Source organism: Tursiops truncatus, chromosome 11, assembly GCF_011762595.2.
Source record: "Tursiops truncatus isolate mTurTru1 chromosome 11, mTurTru1.mat.Y, whole genome shotgun sequence".
Lineage (NCBI taxonomy): Eukaryota > Metazoa > Chordata > Mammalia > Artiodactyla > Delphinidae > Tursiops > Tursiops truncatus.
In genome coordinates, this window is record NC_047044.1 from 74,725,762 (window position 1) to 74,750,356 (window position 24,595).

A 24,595-nucleotide genomic window follows, 5' to 3' on the forward strand; every position below is an offset into this window, starting at 1 on the left:
AGAATGAATTTGGGAGTGTTCCTCCCTCTGCTATATTTTGGAAGAGTTTGAGAAGGATAGGTGTTAGCTCTTCTCTAAATGTTTGATAGAATTCGCCTGTGAAGCCATCTGGTCCTGGGCTTTTGTTTGTTGGCAGATTTTTAATCACAGTTTCGATTTCAGTGCTTGTGATTGGTCTGTTCATATTTTCTATTTCTTCCTGATTCAGTCTTGGCAGGTTGTGCATTTCTAAGAATGTGTCCATTTCTTCCAGATTGTCCATTTTATTGGCATAGAGTTGCTTGTAGTAATCTCTCATGATCTTTTGTATTTCTGCAGTGTCAGTTGTTACCTCTCCTTTTTCATTTCTAATTCTATTGATTTGAGTCTTCTCCCTTTTTTTCTTGATGAGTCTGGCTAGTGGTTTATCTATTTTGTTTATCTTCTCAAAGAACCAGCTTTTAGTTTTATTGATCTTTGCTATTGTTTCCTTCATTTCTTTTTCATTTATTTCTGATCTGATTTTTATGATTTCTTTCCTTCTGCTAGCTTTGGGGTTGTTTTGTTCTTTTTTCTGTAATTGCTTGAGGTGCAAGGTTAGGTTGTTTATTTGAGATGTTTCCTGCTTCTTAAGGTGGGCCTGTATTGCTATAAACTTCCCGCTTAGAACTGCTTTTGCTGCATCCCATAGGTTTTGGGTTGTTGTGTCTCCATTGTCATTTGTTTCTAGGTATTTTTTGATTTCCTCTTTAATTTCTTCAGTGATCACTTCATTATTCAGTAGTGTATTGTTTAGCCTCCATGTGTTTGTATTTTTTTACAGATCTTTTCCTGTAATTGATATGTAGTCTCATGGCATTGTGGTCAGAAAAGATACTTGATACTATTTCAATTTTCTTAAATTTACCAAGGCTTGATTTGTGACCGAATATATGATCTATCCTGGAGAATGTTCCATGAGCACTTGAGAAAAATGTGTATTCTGTTGTTTTTGGATGGAGTGTCCTATAAATATCAATTAAGTAAATCTTGTTTAATGTATACTTTAAAGCTTGTGTTTCCTTATTTATTTTCATTTTGGATGATCTGTCCATGGGTGAAAGTGGGGTGTTTAAGTCCCCTACTATGAATGTGTTACTGTCGATTTCCCCTTTTATGGCTGTTAGCATTTGCCTTATGTATTGAGGTGCTCCTATGTTGGGTGCATAAATATTTACAATTGTTATATCTTCTTCTTGGATCGATCCCTTGATCATTATGGAGTGTCCTTCTTTGTCTCTTTTAATAGTCCTTATTTTAAAGTCTATTTTGTCTGATATGAGAATTGCTACTCCAGCTTTCTTTTGGTTTCCATTTGCATGGAATATCTTTTTCCATCCCCTTACTTTCAGTCTGTATGTGTCCCTAGGTCTGAAGTGGGTCTCTTTTAGACAGCATATATAAGGGTCTTGTTTTTGTATCCATTCAGCCAATCTGTGTCTTTTGGTGGGAGCATTTAGTCCATTTACATTTAAGGTAATTATCGATATGTATGTTCCTATTCCCATTTTCTAAATTGTTTTGGGTTCCTTATTGTAGGTCTTTTCCTTCTCTTGTGTTTCTTGTCTAGAGAAGTTCCTTTAGCATTTGTTGTAAAGCTGGTTTGGTGGTACTGAACTCTCTCAGCTTTTGCTTGTCTGTAAAGGTTTTAATTTCTCCATCAAATCTGAATGAGATCCTTGCTGGGTAGAGTAATCTTGGTTGCAGGTTTTTCTCCTTCATCACTCTCAGTATGTCCTGCCACTCCCTTCTGCCTTGTAGGGTTTCTGCTGAGAGATCAGCTGTTTACCTTATGGGGATTCCCTTATGTGTTATTTGTTGTTTTTCCCTTGCTGCGTTTAATATGCTTTCTTTGTATTTAATTTTTGACAGTTTGATTAATATGTGTCTTGACATATTTCTCCTTGTATTTATCCTGTATTGGACTCTGTGCTTCCTGGCCTTGATTAACTATTTCCTTTCCCATATTAGGGAAGTTTTCAACTATAATCTCTTCAAATATTTTCTCAGTCCCTTTCTTTTTCTCTTCTTCTTCTGGAACCCCTATAATTCGAATGTTGGTGTGTTTAATGTTGTCCCAGAGGTCTCTGAGACTGTCCTCAGTTCTTTTCATTCTTTTTTCTTTATTCTGCTCTGCAGTAGTTATTTCCACTCTTTTAACTTCCAGGTCACTTATCCGTTCTTCTGCCTCAGTTATTCTGCTATTGATCCCATCTAGAGTACTTTTAATTTCATTTATTGTGTTGTTCATCGTTGCTTGTTTCATCTTTAGTTCTTCTAGGTCCTTGTTAACTGATTCTTGCATTTTGTCCATTCTATTGTCCATTCTATCTCCAAGATTTCGGATCAACCTTACTATCATTATTCTGAATTCTTTTTCAGGTAGACTGCCTATTTCCTCTTCATTTGTTAGGTCTGGTGCATTTTTATCTTGCTCCTTTATCTGCTGTGTGTTTTTCTGTCTTCTCATTTTGCTTATCTTACTGTGTTTGGGGTCTCCTTTTTGCAGGCTGCAGGTTCGTAGTTCCTCCTGTTTTTGATGTCTGTCTCCAGTGGCTAAGGTTGGTTCAGTGGGTTGTGTAGGCTTCCTGGTGGAGGGGACTAGTCAGGCTCTATCTTTAACTCTCCTGATGGTTGAGTATATCTCCCCTTCTCTTAGGTATATTTTATGGTGAATCAAAAGAAACCAAAATAGAAGTGATTAAATTCATCAATCAAAAGACATAAAGTAGGTGAATAGATTTTTTTAAAAAGACCCAATTTTATGCTGTCTATGAGAGACTCAACTTCGAATTAAGACGTACATAGGTTGAAAATGAGGAATGGATAGAAAGATACTCCATGAAAATGGTAACCAAAAGAGAGAAGGCAAGGGCAGCTATACCTAGTCAAAATAAACTTTAAGTCAAAAATGTCATAACAGGGCTTCCCTGGTGGCGCAGTGGTTGAGAGTCTGCCTGCCGATTCAGGGGACATGGGTTTGTGCCCCAGTCCAGGAAGATCCCACATGCCACAGAGCGGCTAGGCCCGTGAGCCATGGCTGCTGAGCCTGCCCATCTGGAGCCTGTGCTCCACAACGGGAGAGGCCACAACAGTGAGAGGCCTGCATACCACAAAAAAAAAGTCACAACAGACAAAGGTCATTACATAATAAAAGGGTCAATTTATGTGATATATATCATTTTATATAATTATATATATATATATATATATATATATATATATTTTAGCTTGTCATTTGCAACATTGATGAACCTGAAGGATGTTATACTAGGTGAAATAAGCCAGACACAGAAAGAGAAAAACTACATCATCTCACTTATATGTAGAATTTTTAATGCTGAATACATAGAAGCAGAGTTTTAGAACAGTGGTTAACAGAGGTGGAGAGGTAAAGGGAATGGGGAGATATTATTGGTCACAGGGTACAAAGTTGCATTACATAGGATGAATATGTGTAGAGATCTCATATATTGTATGATGACTATAATAAATACTTCACTGAATGCTGGAAATTTGCTAAAAGGGTAAATTTCAAGTACACTGATCACACCCCAAAAAATATGGTAACTATGTGACATCATGATATGTTATCATGCTTGACTGTAGTAATTATTTCACTGTGTATATGTGTATCAAATCATCATGTTGTACACCTTAAATACAATTTTTATTAAAAAGAACAAAAATTTTAAAGGGTCAATACAACAGGATGACATAATAATTATAAATATGTATAGACCAAGCATCAAAGAACCTAAGCTTTTTTTTTTTTTTTTTGCGGTACGCAGGCCTCTCACCGTTGTGGCCTTTCCCGTTGTGGAGCACAGGCTCTGGACACACAGGCCCAGCGGCCATGGCTCACGGGCCCAGTCACTCCACAGCATGTGGGATCTTCCCAGACCGGGGCACGAACCCGTGTCCCCTGCATCGGCAGGCAGACTCTCAACCACTGCGCCACCAGGGAAGCCCCCTAAGCATATTTTTTTAATCGACATATCTGAAGGGAGAAATAGACATCAATACAATAGTATTAGAAGGCTTCACTACCCACTTTCAATAATGAATAGATCACCCAGGCCGAAAATAAATAAGGAAACAGCAAATTTGAGTAATGCTCTAGACCAGATGGAACCTAATTGACATATACAGAACATTCCATTCAATAGCAACAGAATATATATTCTTTTCAAGCATACATGGAACATTCTCTAGGATAGATCACATGCTGAGTCACAAAACAAGTCTCATTAAATGTAAGAAGATTGACGTCATACTGAGTATCTTTTCTGAACACAATGGAAAAAAAATCAATAACAAAAATAAATCACAAAACTCACAAACAAATGGAAATGAACACACTCTTGAGTGATCATTGGGTCAAAGAAATCAAAAAGGAAATTAGAAAATATCATGAGAAAAATGAAAACACAATATACCAAAAGTTATGGTATACTGTATACTACTGTACTATTTTTTTGGGGTGTGATCAGTACTAAGAGGGAAAATTATAATGATAAGACAACATTTTTAAAAAGAAGAAAAATCTCAAATGACCTAGGTTTATACCTCAAGGAAATAGGAAAAGAACAACAAGCTAAGCACAAGTTAATGGAAGGAAGGAAATAATAATTAAAATTAAATAAAAATTAGAGCAGAAATAAATGGAATAGAGACTAGGAATACAATAGAAAGAAACTGGCAAAGCTAAGAGTTGGGTTTTTTTAAATATAAATAAAATCAACAAACCTTTAGCTAGACTAAGCAGAAAAATGACTCAAGTAAATAAAATCAGAAATGAAAGAGCAGACATTACAACTGAAGTCACAGAAATAAAAAATATTATAAGGGGCTATTACAAACAATTGGACTCCAAAAAATTGGAAAACTTAAAATAAATGAATAAACTCCTAGAAAGTTACAACCTACCAAGAATGAATCAGGAAGACATAGAAAGCCTGTACAGAACCATAACAAATAAGGCGATTGAATCACACACACACACACACACACACACAGAAAGGGACACAGGGAAATGGGGCTAATGGATATGTTTATTACCTTGATTGTTTTGATGGTAAAATGAGTATATACATATGTTGAAACACAGCAAATTGCTTATATTAATTATGTGCAGTTTTTTATATACCAATTATACCTCAATAAAGCTGCGGGCAAAAAGACGTAGTAACAACAACTGAGACTTTCTCAAGAGGTAACAAGAAGTGTTGAAAGAGAAATAAGAAGTAAATGCCCCCAGGTGGAAGACTCACTTCTCTCCCCACTCGCACAATGGAGCAGTGCCTTGCCCCAGAGGCCATCGAAGAGGCTGAAGGCTTACTTGCATCAAAGTGGGCTTCTGGAGCTGAACCTGGGGCCCCAATCTGACTCTGCCAAGATGGTGGAGAAGTCGGAGGACATGGAGTTCATCTCTCCTCACAAATACATCAAGAATACATCTAAGAAGGGAACAGTTCTCACGGAGCACCACATGAACACTGGCAGAGGACCTCAGACACCTAAAAGGACAAGAAAGATCCCCATGTAACTGGGTAGGATGAAATAAGAGAAAAGGAAGAGGAGAGGAAGTGGAAAGGGACCTGCAGCCCTGGGCAGGGAGCTGAAGGAGAGGAGAGGTTCCTGCATCCAGGGAAGCCCCCTCACTGGTGGGGAGATCAGTTGGAACAGATGGGAAGCTTCAGGGACTACCGGAGGAAAGTGCAGCAACCAGTCTGTGACAAACAGGACACAGTGAGACCTACACAGATAGTCTGTGCCACAGCCCTGCATGCCCCAGGCTGAGACGTGCATCCACCAGTGCAGAAGGGGGCTGGGTACTGGAACTTGGGATTTGGAGAGCAAACCTGGGGAGAAGAATGGTGTTGGCCTCAACGAGACAGCCTGAGGGGATGGGAGTGAGGAAATCCACAACTGGGAATGCTTGTAGAAGAAACCCAGACTGCAATATAAGTGAAGTGCCATTGTTGAATGACACAAAAGGGGTGGGGCTACCATTGCATCCTCTCTCCCCACATGCCGGCCCCTGCCTCTCCAGGCACTAGGAAGGGCTCCTGCCAGAGTTGACTCTCTTGCACTGTTGGCCACCATACCCTAGCATACCCACCCCAGCATACTCTGTTCCCACCAGGGCCAGCTCTCTCATACCTGAGGCCACCAGCTGGCTCTCTCACTCCCATGGCTGCCGGCTCCCCTGCATGACCCATTCCCATATGGGCTCCCACAACCCCATCTGTTGCCTCCTCTGTGCCCTCTCTTCACTGGGTGGACTCATGTGCTCTGGAAAGCCTCAGGAGCAGACGCCTGTGAGTGGCCCACACAGATAGGTGGCGCTGAAACCATGGCTAAGCCCCAGAGGCCATGCAGTTAAGGAAGAAAAGATGAAATCTCTCCTGGCAGCTGTGCAAAATGTGAATTGACACCCCCGCAACTGGCTTTGTAAACTCAGTGCCTACAGAACATCTGAATGGACAACAAGTGCTCCCACAGAAAAGACGGGTCTAGCTTTAGCAGCTGTAGACTTTGTGGGAACATACATGCCAGGGTTGTACCAGGCTAGAGTCTGAGCTGACCACAGGGTGTCCAGACCCATGATTACTGCAATCCTGGGACCTGACTTCAGTGGACCTACACTGATGGCCTGGTGAAAACATATGAAAGACACCAGGGCCAATTGTAGGCATACCCACAGTTAAGGAAAGGCCAAGAGCAGTGCCAACAACAGTGTAATCTGAGAACTTGCACAAAGGGTAAAAAGTGACATGACAGAGCACACCCACAGGTGAACAACTCCAGAGGAATATTCAGTGGCTTTCCTCCCAGTGGGAGTGATCCAATCCTGCCTACCTCACACTGCAGATCAGAAACACAGCTAAGAAACAGATCTTGGGGCCTCTACTCCAACAAATGTGGAGCAAACCCCACCTCTAACACGGCAGTGACAACCACAGAGCAAAAGGGAGGCCCTGCTCAATATCCAGTGCAGGCTCTGGTCACCACAATATCAGTCACATCTCCTATCAAGGGGATAATGGCCAGCATACACTGAGGGAAAAGGTGACAGTCATCTATACTAAAAACCATGCTTGCACCAAAAAATATTTAACCTGCACAGGCTACACAGGGATGTTCCCACATAAAAATAACCCTCCCAAGACAGTCTGAGGGTCTTGAATCGAGAGGAAGAACCCCCAGAGCATTCAGACTTGAAAGCCAGTGGGGCTTGAGTGCAAGAGCTCTACAGGGCTGGGGGAAACAGAGACTCCAATCTTGAGGGTGTACAAAGGTCTCACGTGCACTGGGACCCAGCACAAAGTACCTCCATAGGAACCTGGGCTACCCCTACTTAGGGGTCTTGGAGGGTATCCTGGGGTGCAAAGTGTTGACTATAGTTCACTATGGGGGCAAGGACACTGGTTGCAGAAGCCCCAGGGAATATTGATCAGAGTGAGCTCTCCAGGAGGCCAAAATTTCAGCACCAAGACACAACCCCTCCCAACAAATTGCAAGCTCCAGTGCTGGAAAGCCTCAGGCCAAACAACCAACAAAATAGGAAGCCAGCCTCATCCAACAGAAGACAGGCTACCTAAAGTTGTACTGAGCTCACAGCCACCTCAAAACACACCCTTTGACATGGCCCCAGCTCCACCCACCAGAGGGCAGACACCAGTCCATCCCACCAAGAAGCCTACAAAAGTCCCTGGACCAACCTCACCCACCAAGGGGCAGACACCAGAAGCAAGAGGAACTATTATCCTGCAGCCTGTGGAAATGAGACCACAAACGCAGTAAGTTAGATGAAATGAGATGACAGAGAAATTGGTACAAATGAAGGAAAAAGGTAGAAACCCACAAGAACAACTAAATGAAGAGGAGATAGGCAATCTACCTGAAAAAGAATTAATAGTAATGATAGTAAAGATAATGCAAGATCTCAGAAAAAGAATGGAGTCACAGATCGAGATAATGCAAGAAATGTTTAAGAAGGAGTGTGATTTAAAGGACAAACAGAGATGAACAATACAGTAACTGAAATACACTAGGAAGAATCAGTATAAGAATAAATGTAGGAGAACAATGAATAAGTGAGCTGGAAGACAAAGTGATGGAAATCACTGCCACAGAACGGAATAAAGAAAAAAGAATGTATAAACAACAAGGTCCTAATGTATAGCACAGGGAACTATATTCAATATCCTGTGATAAACCATAATAGAAAAGAATATAAAAAAAGAGTGTATATATGTGTATAACTGAGTCACTTTGCTGTACAGCAGAGATTGGCACAACATTGTAAATCAAATACACTTCAATCTAAAAAAAATTTTTTTAAGAAAAAAAGAATGAAATGAGGACAGTGTCAGACACTTCTGGGACAATACTAAACATGCCAACATTCACATTATAGGGGTTCCAGAAGGAGAGAAGAAAGAGAAAGGGCCCGAGAATATATTTGAAGATAATATGACCGAAAAATTCCCTAACATGAGAAACACTTACTCAAGTCCAGGAAGCATAGAGAGTCCCAGAGAGGATGAACCCAAGGAAGAACATGCTGAGACACATATTAATCAAACTAACAAAAATTAAAGGCAAAGAAAAAATATTAAAAACAACAAGGGAAAAGCAACAAATAACATACAAGGGAATCCCCATGAGGTTATCAACAGGTTTTTCAGCAGAAATTCTGCAGGCCAGAAAGGAGTGGCACAATATACTTCAAGTGATGAAAAGGAAAAACCTACAACCAAGAATGTTCTACCCAAAAAGTCTCTCATTTAGATTTTTAAAACATATTTATTGGAGTATAATTTCTTTACAATGGTGTGTTAGTTTCTGCTTTATAACAAAGTGAATCAGTTATACATATACATATGTTCCCATATCTCTTCCCTCTTGCATCTCCCTCCCTCCCGCCCTCCCTATCCCACCCCTCCAGGTGGCCACAAACCACCGAGCTGATTTGATGGAGAAATCAAAAGCTTTACAGACAAGCAAAAGCTAAGAGAATTCAGAACCACCAAACCAGCTTTACAACAAATGCTAAATGAACTTCTCTAGGTGGGAAAGACACCAGCATCTTAAAACAAGCTTGTACCTATACAGATTGCTATATCCAAACTTCATGGGAACAGTAAACTAAAAAACTACAAGAGATACACACACAAAAAAGAGAAAGCATCCCAAACACAACACTAAAGATGGTCATAAAACCACAAGAGAAGAGAACAAAAGAGGAAGATAAGAAAAAAGACCTACGAAAACAAATCTGAAACAAGTAAGAAAATGGCAATAGGAACATACATATCAATAAATACCTTAAATGTAAATGGATTAAATGCTCTAACCAAAAGACATAGATTGGATGAATAGATATACAAACAAGACCCATATTATGCTGTCTACAAGAGACCCACTTCAGACCTAGGGACACATAAAGACTGAAAGTGAGAGGATGGAAAAAGATTTTCCATGAAAATAGAAATCAAAGCTGGAGTAGCAATACTCATATCAGACAAAATAAACTCTAAAATACTGTTACAAGAGACAAGGAAGGACACTACATAATGATCAAGGGATCAATCCAAGAAGAAGATAGAGCAATTGTAAATATATATATGCACCCAACATAGGAGCACCTCAATATATAGGGCAAATGCTAACATCCATAAAAGGGGAAATCAACAGTAACGCAATAATAGTGGGGGACTTTAACACCCCACTTACACCAATGGACAGATTATCCAGACAGGAAATTAATAAGGAAACCCAAGCCTTAAATGACACATTAGACCAGATAGACTTAATTGATATCTATGTGACATTCCATCCTAAAGCAGCAGAATATACATTCTTCTCAAGTGCACATGGAACATTCTTCAAGAAAGATCACATCTTGGGCCACAAATCAAGCCTTGGTAAATTTAAAAATTCAGAATCATAAAGCATTTTTCTGACCACAACACTATGAGAGTAGAAATCACCTACAGGGAAAAAAGGTAAAAAAAACACAAACACATGGAGGCTAAACAATATGTTACTAAACAACCAATGGATTACTAAAGAAATCAAAGAGGAAATCAAAAAATACCTAGGGAAAATTGACAATGAAAACATGACGATACAAAATGTATGGGACTTGGAAAAAGCAGTTCTTGGAAGTTTATAGCAATACAATCTTACCTCAGGAAACAAGAAAAATCTCAAATTAACAACCTATCCTTACACATAAAGCAACAAGAGAAAGAAGAACAAACAAAACCTAAAGTTAGTAGAAGAAAAGAAATTATAAAGAACAGAAATAAATAGAGATGGAGAAAACAATACAAAGATAAATGAAACTAAAAGCTGGTTCTTTGAGAAGATAAACAAAATTGATAAAACTTTAGCCAGACGCATCAAGAAAAAGGGAGAGGACTCAAATCAATAAAATTAGAAATGAAAAAGGAGAAGTTGCAATGGACACCACAGAAATACAAAGGATCATAAGAAACTACTACAAGCAGCTCTATGACAATAAAATGGTCAACCTAGGAGAAATGGACGAATTCTTAGAAATGCACAACCTACCAAGACTGAATCAGGAAGAAATAGAAAATATAAACACACAAATCACAAATATGGAAATTGAAATTGTGCTTTAAAAACTTCCAATAAGCAAAAGTCTAGGACCAGATGGCTTCACAGGTGAATTCTGTCACACATTTAGAAAAGAGTTAACACCTATCCTTCTGAAACAATTCTAAAAAATTGCAGAGGAAGGAACACTCACAAGCTCATTATACACGGCCACCATCAACCTGACACAAAACCAAAGGTATCAAAAAAAGAATATTACAGGCTCAAATATCACTGATGAACATAGACACAGAAATCCTCAACAAAATACTAGCAAGCCAAATCAAACAACACATTAAAGGAGTCATGCACTATGATCAGGTGGAATTTATCCAGAGATGCAAAGATTCTTCAATAAACACAAATAATGTGATACACCACATTAACAAATTGAAGAATAAAATTCATATGATCATCTCAGGAGATGCAGAAAAAGCTTTCAACAAAATTTAACACCCATTTATGATGAAAACACTCTAGAAAGTGGGCATAGAGGGAACCTAACTCAAGATAATTAAGTCCATATATGACAAACCCACAGCAAACATTATTCTCAATGGTAAAAAACTGAAAGCATTTCCTCTAAGATAAGGAACAAGATAAGGATGTCCATCTTGCCACTTTTATTCAACATAGTTTAGGAAGCCCTAGCCAAGGCAACCAGAAAAGAAAAAGAAATACAAGAAATCCAAATTGGAAAAGAAGAAATAAAACCATCACTGTTTTCAGATGACATGATACTATACATAGAAAATCCTAAAGATGCTACCAGAACATTACTAGAGCTTATCAATGAGTGTGGTAAAGTTACAGGATACAAAATTAATACACAGAAATCTCTTGCATTCCTATACACTAACAATGAATTATTAGAAAGAGAAATTAAGGAAACAATCCCATTTATCATCCCATCAAAAAGAATAAAATACCTGGGAATAAACCTAAGGAGGAAAAAGACCTGTACTCAGAAAACTATAAGATACTGATGAAAGAAATCAAAGATCACACAAACAGATGGAGAGATATACCATGTTCTTGGATTGGAAGAATCAATATTGTCAACATAACTATACTACCCAAGGCAGTCTACAGATTCATTGCAATCCCTACCAAATTACCAATAGCATTTTTCACAGAATTAGACAAAAAAATTTACAATTTGTATGGAGACACAAAAGACCCTAAATTGCCAAAGCAATCTTGAGAAAGAAAAACGGAGCTGGAAGAATCAGGCTCCCTGACTTCAGACTATACTACAAAGCTACATTAATCAAAACAGTGTGGTTCTGCCACAAAACAGAAATATAGATCAATGGAACAGGATAGAAAGTCCAGAGATAAACCCACATACCTATGGTCACCTAATCTGTGACAAAGGAGGCAAGAATATACAATGGAGAAAGACAGTCTCTTCAGTAAGTGGTGCTGGAAAAACTGGACAGCTACATGTAAACCAATGAAATTAGAATATTCTCTAACACCATACAGAAAAAGAAACTCAAGATGGATTAAAGACCTAAATGTAAGACCAGATACTATAATTCTTAGAGGAAAACATATGTAGAACACACTTTGAAATAAATCGCAGCAAGATCTTTTTGACCCACCTCCTAGGGTAATGAAAAGAAAAACAAAAATAAACAAATGGGACCTAATTAAACTTAAAAGCTTTTGCACAGCAATGGAAACCATAACCAAAATGAAAAGACAACCCACAGATAAGGAGAAAATATCTTATGGAAAAACCCGAATGAACTTTTTGGCCAGCACAACATTTGCAAATGAAGTGACTGACCAGGGATTAATCACCAAAATATATAAATAGCTCATGCAGCTCAATATCAAAAAACAAACAACCCAATCAAAAAATGGGCACAAGATCTAATAAGACATTTCTGTAAAGAAGACATACAGATGGCCAAAAGGCACATGAAAAAATGCTCAACATCACTAATTACTAGAGAAATGCAAATCAGACTACAATGAGGTATCACCTGACACCATTCAGAATGGCCGTCATCCAAAAAAATCTACAAACAATAAATTCTGGAGAAGGTGTGGAGAAATGGGAACCCTCCTACATTGTTGATGAGAATGTAAATTTGTACAGCCACTATGGAGAACACTATAGAGATTCCTTAAAAAACTAAAAATAGAGTTACCATATGATCCAGCAATCCCACTCCTGGGCATATATCCCAAGAAAACCATAATTCAAAAAGATACATGCAACCCAATGATTATTGCAGCACTATTTACAATAACCAGGACATGGAAGCAACCTAAATGTCCATTGATGGAAGAATGGAGAAAGAAGATGTGGAACATATATACAATGGAATATTACTCAGCCGTAAAAAAGAATGAAATAATATTATTGGCAGCAACATGGATGGACCTAGAGATTGTCATTCTGAGTGAAGTAAGTCAAGCAGAGAAAAACAAATATATGATATTTCTTATATGTTGCATCTAAAAAAAATAGTACAAATGGACTTATTTACAAAGCAGAAATAGAGTCACAGACGTAGAAAATAAACTTACAGTTACCAAGGGGGAAAGGTGAGGGAGAGAAAAAATTGTGAGATTGGGGTTGACACATACACACTACTATATATAAAATATATAACTAATAAGAAGCTACTGTAGGGACTTCCCTGGTGGCACAGTGGTTAAGAATCCACCTGCCAGTGCAGGGGACACGGGTTTGAGCCCTGGTCCGGGAAGATCCCACATGCCATGGAACAGCTAAGCCCATGCACCACAGCTACTGAGCCTGCGCTGTAGAGCCTGCGAGCCACAGCTACTGAGCCTGAGTGCCACAACTACTGAAGCCCACACGCCTAGAGCCCATGCTCTGCAACAAGAGAAGCCACCCAATGAGAAGGCTGCACACCGCAATGAAGAGTAGCCCCTGCTCACCGCAACTAGAGAAAAGCCCAAGCACAGAAACAAAGACCCAAGGCAGCCAAAAATAAAAATTAATTAATTAATTTAAAAAAAAGAGAATCTACTGTATAGCACAGGGAACTCAACACAATAGTGTGTAATGGCCTACATGGGAAAAGAATCTAAAAAAGAATGGATATATATATATATATATATATATGTATAATTGATTCACTTTGCTGTACAGCAGAAACTAACACAGCATTGTAATTCAAATCTACTCCTATAAAAATTAATTTAAAAAAGTAAACATCCCCCCCCAGAAAAAGGATCAGTTAAGCCACTTGAAGTGATATTCATAAGATTGCATAATGCTCAACTTTCCATCTTCTCACCACTTTCAACACATCATTTGGTATGAAAAGCATAAAAGCCATAGAGTTGTACTCATAGAAGTTTTTCTCACTATTTATAACCTCCTGTTAATCACATGAAATATAATCCATATGTTTTTGAAGCATAGTCAGTAAAAAATGCTTTTTAAAAATAATGGGTATTTAAAAATTAAAAAATGAATTCCTGAGGGAGATTATCTTACATCTTTTCTTAAGAAAAAATATTTAAGCATAAAATAGGAGAGTAGGTTCATACCTGCTTTGGATTTTTTCATTGCTGTGTTACCATCAAATTAATACAAATTCCTTAGTGTCGAAGATCAATTGTTCAACATTGTGAGAGCATTTTTGACTATATGTTGTAGAACAAGTTCAATGCTATTTTTAACTGACTCCTCAGTGTATGAACATATCACTTGCTGTATTATCTTCATCAATCTATAAAATTACCAATCATTTTATTAACAGCATGAGCAATTATTAGTTTCTCTTGTCTATGGCAAAGTTGTAAATATTTTCTTGTTCATATAGTTATAAATTCTGCTTTACAAGAAATAAGTTTTTCCCTGTCATATTATGCTATTGGTTTTTCCCCAAACTGTTAAAAATTTATTATTTAGAGTCCATCAGGTACTGAAAAATTTTCATTGGTAATCAAAAGAAGTTTCTTGAAATCAATTTTTCTGTGATTTACTTGATGATTTTTTATGAAAGTAGACCAAAGTCTTCTTGTTAACTATTTATCTCCTACAAGCACCACAGTGCTTGCTCATTACTAGATATGACCGGCATACTAGTTATGTACTAAAAATCATAAAACTCATTCTATTGAGAATATAATCTAGATACCCATAATGGTAGAACACAATGGAAAAAAAGAGATAAAATATAGTCATAAAATTCTCCTCTAAATGTCTGAGTATTATTTGGTGAGAATTCAGTACTAGAATATGTTCTTATTACATACCTAATTTTTGTCTTTGTTTGCTATAATTCTCCTTCCCATCTTTCACCAATTTAACACGTATTAAGAATTGGAACTATAGCTATGTCAAAAAATGTTTCTTCTGTTGCATTTTTTTTATTAAGGTGAAATTCACATGACATAAAACCAACCATTTTTAAGTTTACAGTTCAGTGACATTCAGCATATTCACAATGTTGGGCAATCATCACTGCTATATAGTTCCAAAACAAAAATCATAATCACTTATATAATATACCATATATAAAATCTACCAGTTATATAACTGTATAAATATTTACTACCATACATGAAATTTCTTTATTAACAATACAAAGTTGCATTATCTTGATTTTAAAGATGAGAAAATAAAGTTCAGATAGCTTATGTAATGTTATACTGAAGATCATACACATAATATGTTGCTTAGCCATTATGTCTATTTCCAAAAGCTGTAGCCATTCCTCTGTGCTAACATACCATCCAGCTCACCTTTTATTAGTGAATGAATTTCTAAGACAGCCAGGCATTTCTTTGTGCCAGCATGCAGTAATGTTGCTGTTATTCTAGTGTGCTATTTCAGAAAAAAATGCATATTTGAGAGTTTTCATATATAGGCTCTTAAGATATGTTTAAATATTTTCTTGAGATTAAAATGTTTGTTGGCTATTCCAAGTTATATTTAGCAACTATCATGTCGAGAGGAAATGTTTTACTTTGTGGCATTCTTTACCTTTTCTTTGCCTTTCAGATATGCTTCTTCTGTAAAGGATGGCTCCCAGTATTTTGTGCTACTGATTGTGACAGACGGCGTTATCTCAGATATGGCTCAAACTAAGGAGTCCATAGTTAATGTAAGTAGGAGTCATTCAGTCTTGGGCTGGCTAACTGAATGCATGGTGCTACTTAGGTTGACTAACTAGAGTCTAGTTAGTTGACTTAAGAGTGAAACAAAATGCCCATGCCTTTGCAGCCAATTGCATTATCCAGAAAACTCACACACATTTGTAGCATTCATCCATAAGGACCAAACTAAGAGGTGTGAATAATTGGGTTGTAACAAAATTATTTCCAAAAAATTAAAATAAAATAAATAATAGCATCACCTTCATGTGCATGACTGTGTTTATCTTGATTAGTTTGATGTGCTTGTATATAGTTTGTACAATTTGTACAGAATATTTCTTTAACATTTACATTTACAGTAATAGTTACAGGAGAACTGTGCTAATTTCTATATTTATAGAACTGGATAAGGACTAGCATTGATTCAAAATCCATTTTTCTCATTATTCCTAATTATGTGTTATATTTATGATCCATTTTCTTCTTTATTAGACTATAATTTATAACATCTATATTTACTAGACTGCAACCTCTAAAATTATATCTGTTTTTACTTACCTTTCTATACTCAGGTTTAGCAATGTTTGACACAAAATAGACATTTGTAAAAATGGGCTGTGTGAAAGAATTGTTTATCATACTTCATAATTATTAATAGCATAGGGAAAATATAATTAGCTTTTTGTGTGATAAAAAAATAGTTACATGTGGGAAAAAAATCAAATGTTTATAGACATACACTTAGGAAAACCAAACACAAAAAGGAAGAGAGGTAGAATCTTGCACATTTACTTGTTTGTTTATTTGGTTTTGACTAGACACACTGGGTTGGATTTGTCCTGATTTCCTTTATGTTCTGATCAGTGGCCTTAGCATGCTCTTTAAAATATGGACTTAGTAATTTAGGTTTAAACTAACAGGACATGCACTGAGGAACAGTTATTCATAATTTAGTGACCTTCACAGCTGAAGATGTGGTTGCTTTCCTGTTCCACCTACCTGTTGGTGGATCTTATATTCTTACCATAAAATTATTTTATCATACTAATAATAACTTTCTATAATTATCATTTGTATGCATTCATTTACTATGAAAATTGCTTTTCCTAACCATAGCTATAAATGAAATAGAGTACTACTTTTTCACAAATATGGTACCTTTTTTTCCCTTTTAACAACTGAAACATTTTTGAGTGGAGAGAGAACATGGAAAAAGAGACCAAAGGTACCCAGAATCAGCTTAGGAATATTTTGTCTGAGAATAGCAAGTGAAAGCAGATGCTCAGACTGGTCATTCCTGAAGAACATCCCACTGAATTAGCGTATGTACAGAGTTCAGAAAGGATAAGAGTGGAATCAAGTATATTATTCTGTGTTAATTTAAATATGTTCAAAATTATTTTAATGAACATCTGTGAAAAATATCAAAGCTCAGGATATTTTTTTCTTCTTAATTCTTAGTTGTTTTCTCAATTCAGTTTCTTAATTGTGAGCTAACTGTGTGTTCTCTTTGAAGGCTTCAAAACTTCCAATGTCAATAATTATAGTAGGTGTTGGGCCAGCAGAATTTGATGGTGAGTAATAAAATTTCAATAGTATTCCTTAGGAGTTTATTTAATCTGACTCATTATGCACCTAGGTTTCTATCACTCTTTTTTTGCATATAAGGATGTGAGTGTGCATATGCATTTGTATACAGTGTCCATGTACATATAGACATAAATATAGATATTACATGATGGAGTCCAATAAAGGTGAGTAAATTAAAAGGATGTCTTCTGAGTAGGACATTATCTCTGTAGTATAGGATAATTCAACATGTAGCTTTCTGTTTTATTAGAGATGGTGTGTACCTCAAAATATTTCTTAAGACCAAGTGATAAATTGAATTTTTGTTCCCAAGGCAAAATACACTCTGGATTCCCTAAAAACTTTTAAGGATGAGCACTAAATTAATAAACCACTAGGTTGTAAAATAGAAATATTAACACAAGCATAATAATGGATTTTCAGACCTTGGCTAGTTGATAGACATTATCTTTATAAATATTTAAGTTCTGTCATATGAAAGAGCAAAGTAAAATGAAAATGGAATTGACCATCTGAAATTTAATGAGACTTTATACAATTATGCTAAATTCACTTACTGGGTACTTTTCTGTTTGGGCTCAAGCCATCTTCAAATGCCAGTTAGTGTGACGGGTGTTTGTGTGACTACTGATCTGGGTAAACTTCTCTAAGGATAGCCTATTCCTCGTCACCTGATGAATTCCTTTAAGAGAACTCTATGCTAGACATCAACTGCATAACCACAGAACATTCACCTTGCTCAGGTGTTTTTACATTAATGATGACAGTATTTAGCTTGGAACTTTAGAAATGAGAATAATTTTAGAATATTTGGAACAACTTTTGGTATGCTACAGGTTAATTTAGGCACATAGGTGGTTAATTTTTGTATGATCATCACTAGGATGATTCTTGTTTAACCACCAGTGCCTCCTCCATAAGGATAGTATAGATCTCTCAGTCTCAGGTAAAACAACACAAGCAGTTATATTGCTGATCCTGAAAATTCTTTCCTTTGATTCCATGCTTGACTGGTCACACTTTATATCATTATAATCTTCCAGTTTCTGAAGCAGAAGTCATTTTAGCTCCTGCTAATATTTTCTGTGTCTCTGAATATTTACATCTGTTTACATTGTCCATCAGGCATGAATCTGAGATACCACTATGGAGTCAGGAAAGCTAAGACACATCTTTCTTGTTAACACTTTGTGTACTTGGTCATCTGCATTGAGCAGTGACAGACTGTGGTTCACAAACTTCACTGATTGCTAGGTTAAAATAACTCATGATTTCTTCTTCAGTTACTAATTTGCTTTTGCCTCTCAAGTATGCACTTCTCGTTGGGTACATTCCAGGTCTCCCAGACTCCTATGGAAGGCCGTTGTTAGGTGTAAGCCCTGTCACTTGTTCCCCAACAGCTCCCACGCATAATGTGTAAATAGAGAGCCACTGACTCTTCCTATGTATATTTCTGGTCATAAATTCCTATTCAAAGCAGTAGGCACAGCTATTTGGGTACTACCTTCTTACAACTGCCACACCTATTTATTTTCCTCAATTTTTTTGTTCCCAGTGAATTATTTATCAAAACCTTGAGGTATGAAAATTCATCATTTCCCTCTCTGACTTCTTGAATTAACGAAAAAAAAAATGCAGGAGTCACTCAGAGATCAGAATATGTTTTATTAATAGTAGTGTAGAATTGGAGAATTTGGGTTGCCCTGTGCACAGAATCAGACTTCTTGCTACTTTTTTCCCCAAAGATTAAATGACCTCACCTTTATCTCCAGGCCTTCTCTGTACAGGGGCAGATCCTTGCCTATTAAGCATGCCACAGGGAGAAATTGTCTTCAACTTGAGGATAGGCTGCTCCAAAAGAGAGAGATTCAAGATCGTTCCATCTCCCAATCTTAGTTATCTGGTGAATCACTCCTCTTTTCATGAGGAAAAGTGAGCAAAGATTATAGACAAAGAGGGAAGTTTCCATCCCATAGAATTCCCTCCTGGGAATTAAAGTGAAACTTTCCTCTGGCAAACCTGTGAACAGGGAATTAAGGTCCTGAAACACCTGATTTCTGCTTTCACCCTGCTGGAAGAAAATTTCTGACTTATATTCAAGTTGCTGCTATCCTATCAGAAGAGCGTTTTTCTAGGCACTTCCAAATCTATGGTAAGTAAGTTTAAATAGCACGCATAAATTGACATAAAGACTGAAATAAAACTTGCAGATTTTATCAGTTAACCACATAAATCCAACATCTACACGTAACTTAACCAGGAGGTTTGCACAGGCAAGAAATGCAGCATTTTGCCATTCATTATTTGAAGGTAGAGGAAATATAAATAAACTACTAGATTCATGAGTATTTAAATGTCTTGTTTCTTTATTTCAATGAGAACAATTTAAAACTTTCTGTATAATTTCTCAAAGCAGGATTTCTTTATCCTTAAAAGGCAAAAAGTCAAATTAAAGTAGCATCTGGTTAACTGCTTTGATACAAGTTAGGAAAGGGAGAGAACTATAAGGGATTCTAACATGATTTTGTCTCCCAAGGCTAGAAAGAAATACAGGTCTGTATCTTATACATCTTTTTTCCAGAGACGGGTACTGATGGGGAACCTCTGCTTACAATTTCAGGCTCCTTGAGGACTAGATGATCTGAAAAACTGAAGGGTGAACATTTCCCTTCCACCACTTATATGCCATTTCTTTTCTCCTTGTTCTCAAAAGTGTAGCCTCCAATTCTGCTACCCATAGCCTTTTAACTCAAAGGACATACTGAAAAGTGGGAGATATTTTATAGGATCTCATTCTATTACACTATTGCCTGAATAACTGTCACTTTCTTTAATTGAAGTAGAACACTTACAAAGGCCAATGGAGATTGTAGAGGATTGCAGAAGGTGAGGCTCAGATTATCATCTAATTTTTGTTTCCCATTTTAGAGTGAGTATAGGGTAATTGTTAGGAGTTATTAGCAAACTAGATAATAAAGGAGAAGATTCTCCAATTGCTGGCATGTCACAATCAGTGTACATTTATGTCTCAAAGTAATATGAAAATTTTGAAAACAAACTTAGACCAAAAAAAGGAATTAACTATTGAAAATATCTGAGTATAAAGAATTTTCCTATTTAAATCCCTAATAAGTAGGAGAGAAAAAAATAGTTCTTTTATATTTTGAATAAGTTAATTACCTTATTATTGGTAATTTACATTACTAAATTATGACATATATATCTAAGGAGATTATTGGATGATGGCTCACTAACAGTTAGGTGTACTGGCAATGTTTCAGCCCAGACATTGATTCCTGAACATGTGTAGAAAAGTAAAACTCAAAACCTGTTTTTTAAAAAAAAAAGCTTATAGATATAGAAAACAGATTGGTGGTTGCCAAAGGCTTGCCAGCATTGGAGGTGGGTGAAGTGGGTGAAGGAAGTCAAAAGGTAAAAACTTCCAGTTTTAAAATAAGTATATCGCACGAATGTAATGTACAGTGTGGTTAGTATAGTTAATACTGTATTGCATATATGAAGGTTGCTAAGAGAATAGATATTAAAAGTTCTCATGAGAAGAAAAAAATTTTTAATTATGTATGGTCAACTAGACTTATTGTGGTGATCATTTCACAATATATACAAGTAGCGAATCATTATGTTATATAGCTAAAAATAATATAATGTTATTTGTCAATTATACCTCAATCAAAAAAATATAAAATAGGAAAAAAGAGTAAAATGTCTTTAACCCAAATGCATTATCCAAGCACTGAGGAAAATAGTGAAAAGGTTAGGATTGTATTCTAATATATTTTAGAAGGCGACAAAGCAAACATAATTGCAAGTGGCTCTCTGGAGTCTGGTGAATATCATGTGCATACAAAATGGATTATTAGTACGAGAATATACTTTAAGTACAAATTAGCATTCCTCGTGTAATTAGTTATTTAGAGAATTCTCACTGAAACATTAAACTCTGGAAAATGTTCTTAATTGCAGCGTAACATTATTGTATACCAGCTGTCCCATTATATCACAGCATTCCCAAATACCAGTTGACCTATGTAATGTTGAAATTATTTTTAATCAACAAAAAAATCATACTTCAGAAATTTCATGCTTTATCCAATCACTGTAAGAGCAGAGAAAATGCCTTTTTGTTTTTAAATCTATTCATAGAAAGATTACAGACAATATGATTATATAGCTTTGTGTAGTTTCAAAGAGAATAAAGTTCAAATTGTTATTGGAAGTTCTATAATGATTAGAGCCTAGTTTCTTAAATTAGAAAGAAAAAATTAAAATTGAATGAATTAGCATCACTTGCTGAATCAGTCATGTAAGCATGTAATCCAGAGTTAAGGATCTATAGAATGGGGAGATGTACCTAAAGACTTCTACACTGCACAGGCTCTCCTCATCTTTCAAAGGATCACATGAGGTCTTAGCTTGCTTTCTCCGCTTGTAAAATTTGCACTCAGTTAAGTTTTGTGGAAGAAATCACCGAGGAGATGAAAGGATCAACAAGCTTCCTGCCTTTGGCATAGGACATATTGCTACTTCATACATCTTGATTTCATTATTGCCTACATTTGTTATAGTATTTAGCTAAAATGCACTGAATAAATGATCCTATTTTATTTTCAAGCAATGGTTGAATTGGATGGAGATGATGTAAGAGTTTCCTCCAGAGGAAAATATGCTGAAAGGGACATTGTGCAGGTAAGAAATTTAATGAAAATTATTTATTTTGTTCATTGTGAAGAGCCCGTGTCAGCTCTGATTTGTAAATGAAGAGTTTAAATTGAAATCAAGCGTCTCAGGTTCTGTTTAATTTAGGCAGTTGATTCTCTATAAAATGCATGTTAAGTAATGGCTTAGAATAAGCACCAAATTACTTTCACCCATACTTCATGTTCACCATATATAAAATAGAATTGTTAATAAGTGTCTTTTCCTACTTTATTATTACCATAAAATATCATTGAGATCTTTAGTAAAATTAAAAGCTAGAAATATAACAGGCTTTTAATGATTATTTATTACTTAGACCTCAATAAAGATTAAATGTATTTTAAGGCAGCTGATACATATTCAGTGTAAGTAAACTTAGTAGAAACAAACCAAAAATGTAGATTTTGTTCTATTTCTCCCATAGGTTATGGTTAGAAAAGTGGAAAAATAGATCTTATAATTATATATAAATATAAAAATTATATAAAATATATAAATAATAATATTAATATAATACATGGTAACATAATAATATGTATAATACTATAATAAAATATAATAATAGATTATATATCTCTATATATAGATATATAGACATATATATGATTCATAATTCTATTAGAATCAAGAAAAATACTTAAGCCTACTATTCTGGGAGTGAATAGAAAGAAAAAAGGCAGTTAAAATTTATAATTGAAACAAAGGAATTAAATCAACTAAATTTCTGCATACTTTAGAGTCTTCATATCTTTTAGGAAGTCAGAAGCAGAAAAAGACTGTGAAGGGAAGACTAAATGGAAAGGAAAGTTCTCAGTACAATTTGAGCACTTAAAGGAGCAAACAATATTATCTCCTAAATAATAACCTATATATTCACCCATAATACAGTCATTAAGATAATCTAATTTGGAATCCAAGAGAATTTGGTTCAAATCCTGGATTGTCCACTGTGATAAGGATAAGCTTTCTAAACTTCAGTGTTCTGGCATTGTTTAAAGATTTTATCAGATAGTATATATAAAATACATTACATTACTGAAATAGAACTCGGTAAAATACAACAAAAATAATTTTAAAAATTAGAGAGGGAGAATAATGTAAAATAATCTGTAAATATATTATAAAGATTAATCTTGACAAAGATAAAAAAGCATTCTTCTTCATCAGTCAGCAAAATTAAGTTTTAAAATAGAAATATCTGTATAACAGTTTTTTAAGAAGATAATTAAATATGATTTAAACCTAATGTTTAAATATTAACATTAAAATGTTAACATTTTAACCTAATGTTCTTGGTAGTGTAAAAAGCACGCACACATGAATAATTCATTTAAAAGCAGCTGAGAAAGGGAACATGTTGATGTGGTCATCTATTTAAGAATCCCACGATGTTTTGTTGTTTTTAAGTAGACCCGCGATTATTCACCTTATGCTGATTAGCATAATTATAAGTCCAAGTAATTACACTTTTCCTAAAAATCTCTCCATAATGTCTAGTTCACAGTAACCAAAAAATCAAATTACTGCATGGAAGTATGAATTTGAAGTCCTTTAAAATGTATTATGTTGCTGTTGTAATGCATTTTTACAAAGTTAAAAGAGACAGCTTTATATCTCATAGTATCATTTAAATGCTGCTTAAGGGAAACTGGTATTACTCTCTCCCTTAGAAGATAGTTAAGGTTGCTCACATCATTAAGATTTACTTTAAGAGGATTAACATGTTATGTTAGTGACAACCAACAGTTGTTGGTTATTTTATTTATAAAACAAAAATTCCCTTGATCATGAAAGTATTTCATCTCTAATTGGATATGCTACATTGGACAGAACAGTGAGATAGGACTCAGATCTATGATCTTGAACAAGTCAGTAAATCTCCTTTGAGCCTTTCATTTGTTACCTCCAGACTCTCCATTCTTTTATCTTTGCTCTTTCCATGATGTGGTGAGTCTCAGAGGAAGTAACAGACATGAAAATACTTTGTTACTTATCAGTATAAGATACATAAACACACACACACACACACACATATATATATATATATAAAATTATATATTTCCTCTCATTGAAAGTCAAAATCTTGAGACTAATCTATCACCATTAAGTGACACTGAGATCACCAAAGATTTTGAAGACACCTGACGATATAGCTAAACACTCAAGGGATTCTACCATGTAAAGTTGAACTGAAAGAGTCATGAGATCTCACAGATACTGAACAGGAAACTAAAATCTTCCCAGAGAATTAGTAGCCTCCTGAATGACAGTGACACCTTGACTTACATGTCTATATTTAGTTAAGGATATCTGATGCACCCTTTTCTAATTTCATGGAAAAGTTGCTAAATGGTATTTGGTCTAATAAAAATAGTTCCCACTGGGCTTCTCTGGTGGCGCAGTGGTTGAGAGTCCGCCTGCCGATGCAGGGGACACGGGTTCGTGCCCCAGTCTGGGAAGATCCCACATGCCGCAGAGCGGCTAGGCCCGTGAGCCATGGCCGCTGAGCCTGCGCATCCGGAGCCTGTGTTCCACAACG

At 35.9% G+C, this 24,595-nt stretch overlaps 1 protein-coding gene across 6 annotated transcripts in view; it reads left to right on the forward strand.

Moving 5' to 3' along the window:
• Window positions 1-24,595, forward strand: part of CPNE8 (copine 8) — a 309,410-nt gene that overhangs the window by 273,320 nt on the left and 11,495 nt on the right. For 3 of the 6 annotated variants that reach the window (XM_033866924.2, XM_033866925.2, XM_073788858.1), the window contains 3 exons: window positions 15,653-15,755; window positions 17,264-17,321; window positions 21,971-22,044. In XM_033866924.2, the coding sequence (XP_033722815.1) occupies window positions 15,653-15,755; window positions 17,264-17,321; window positions 21,971-22,044 (235 nt within the window). The other 3 variants (XR_012324454.1, XM_033866926.2, XM_073788857.1) reach the window with 3 other exon arrangements.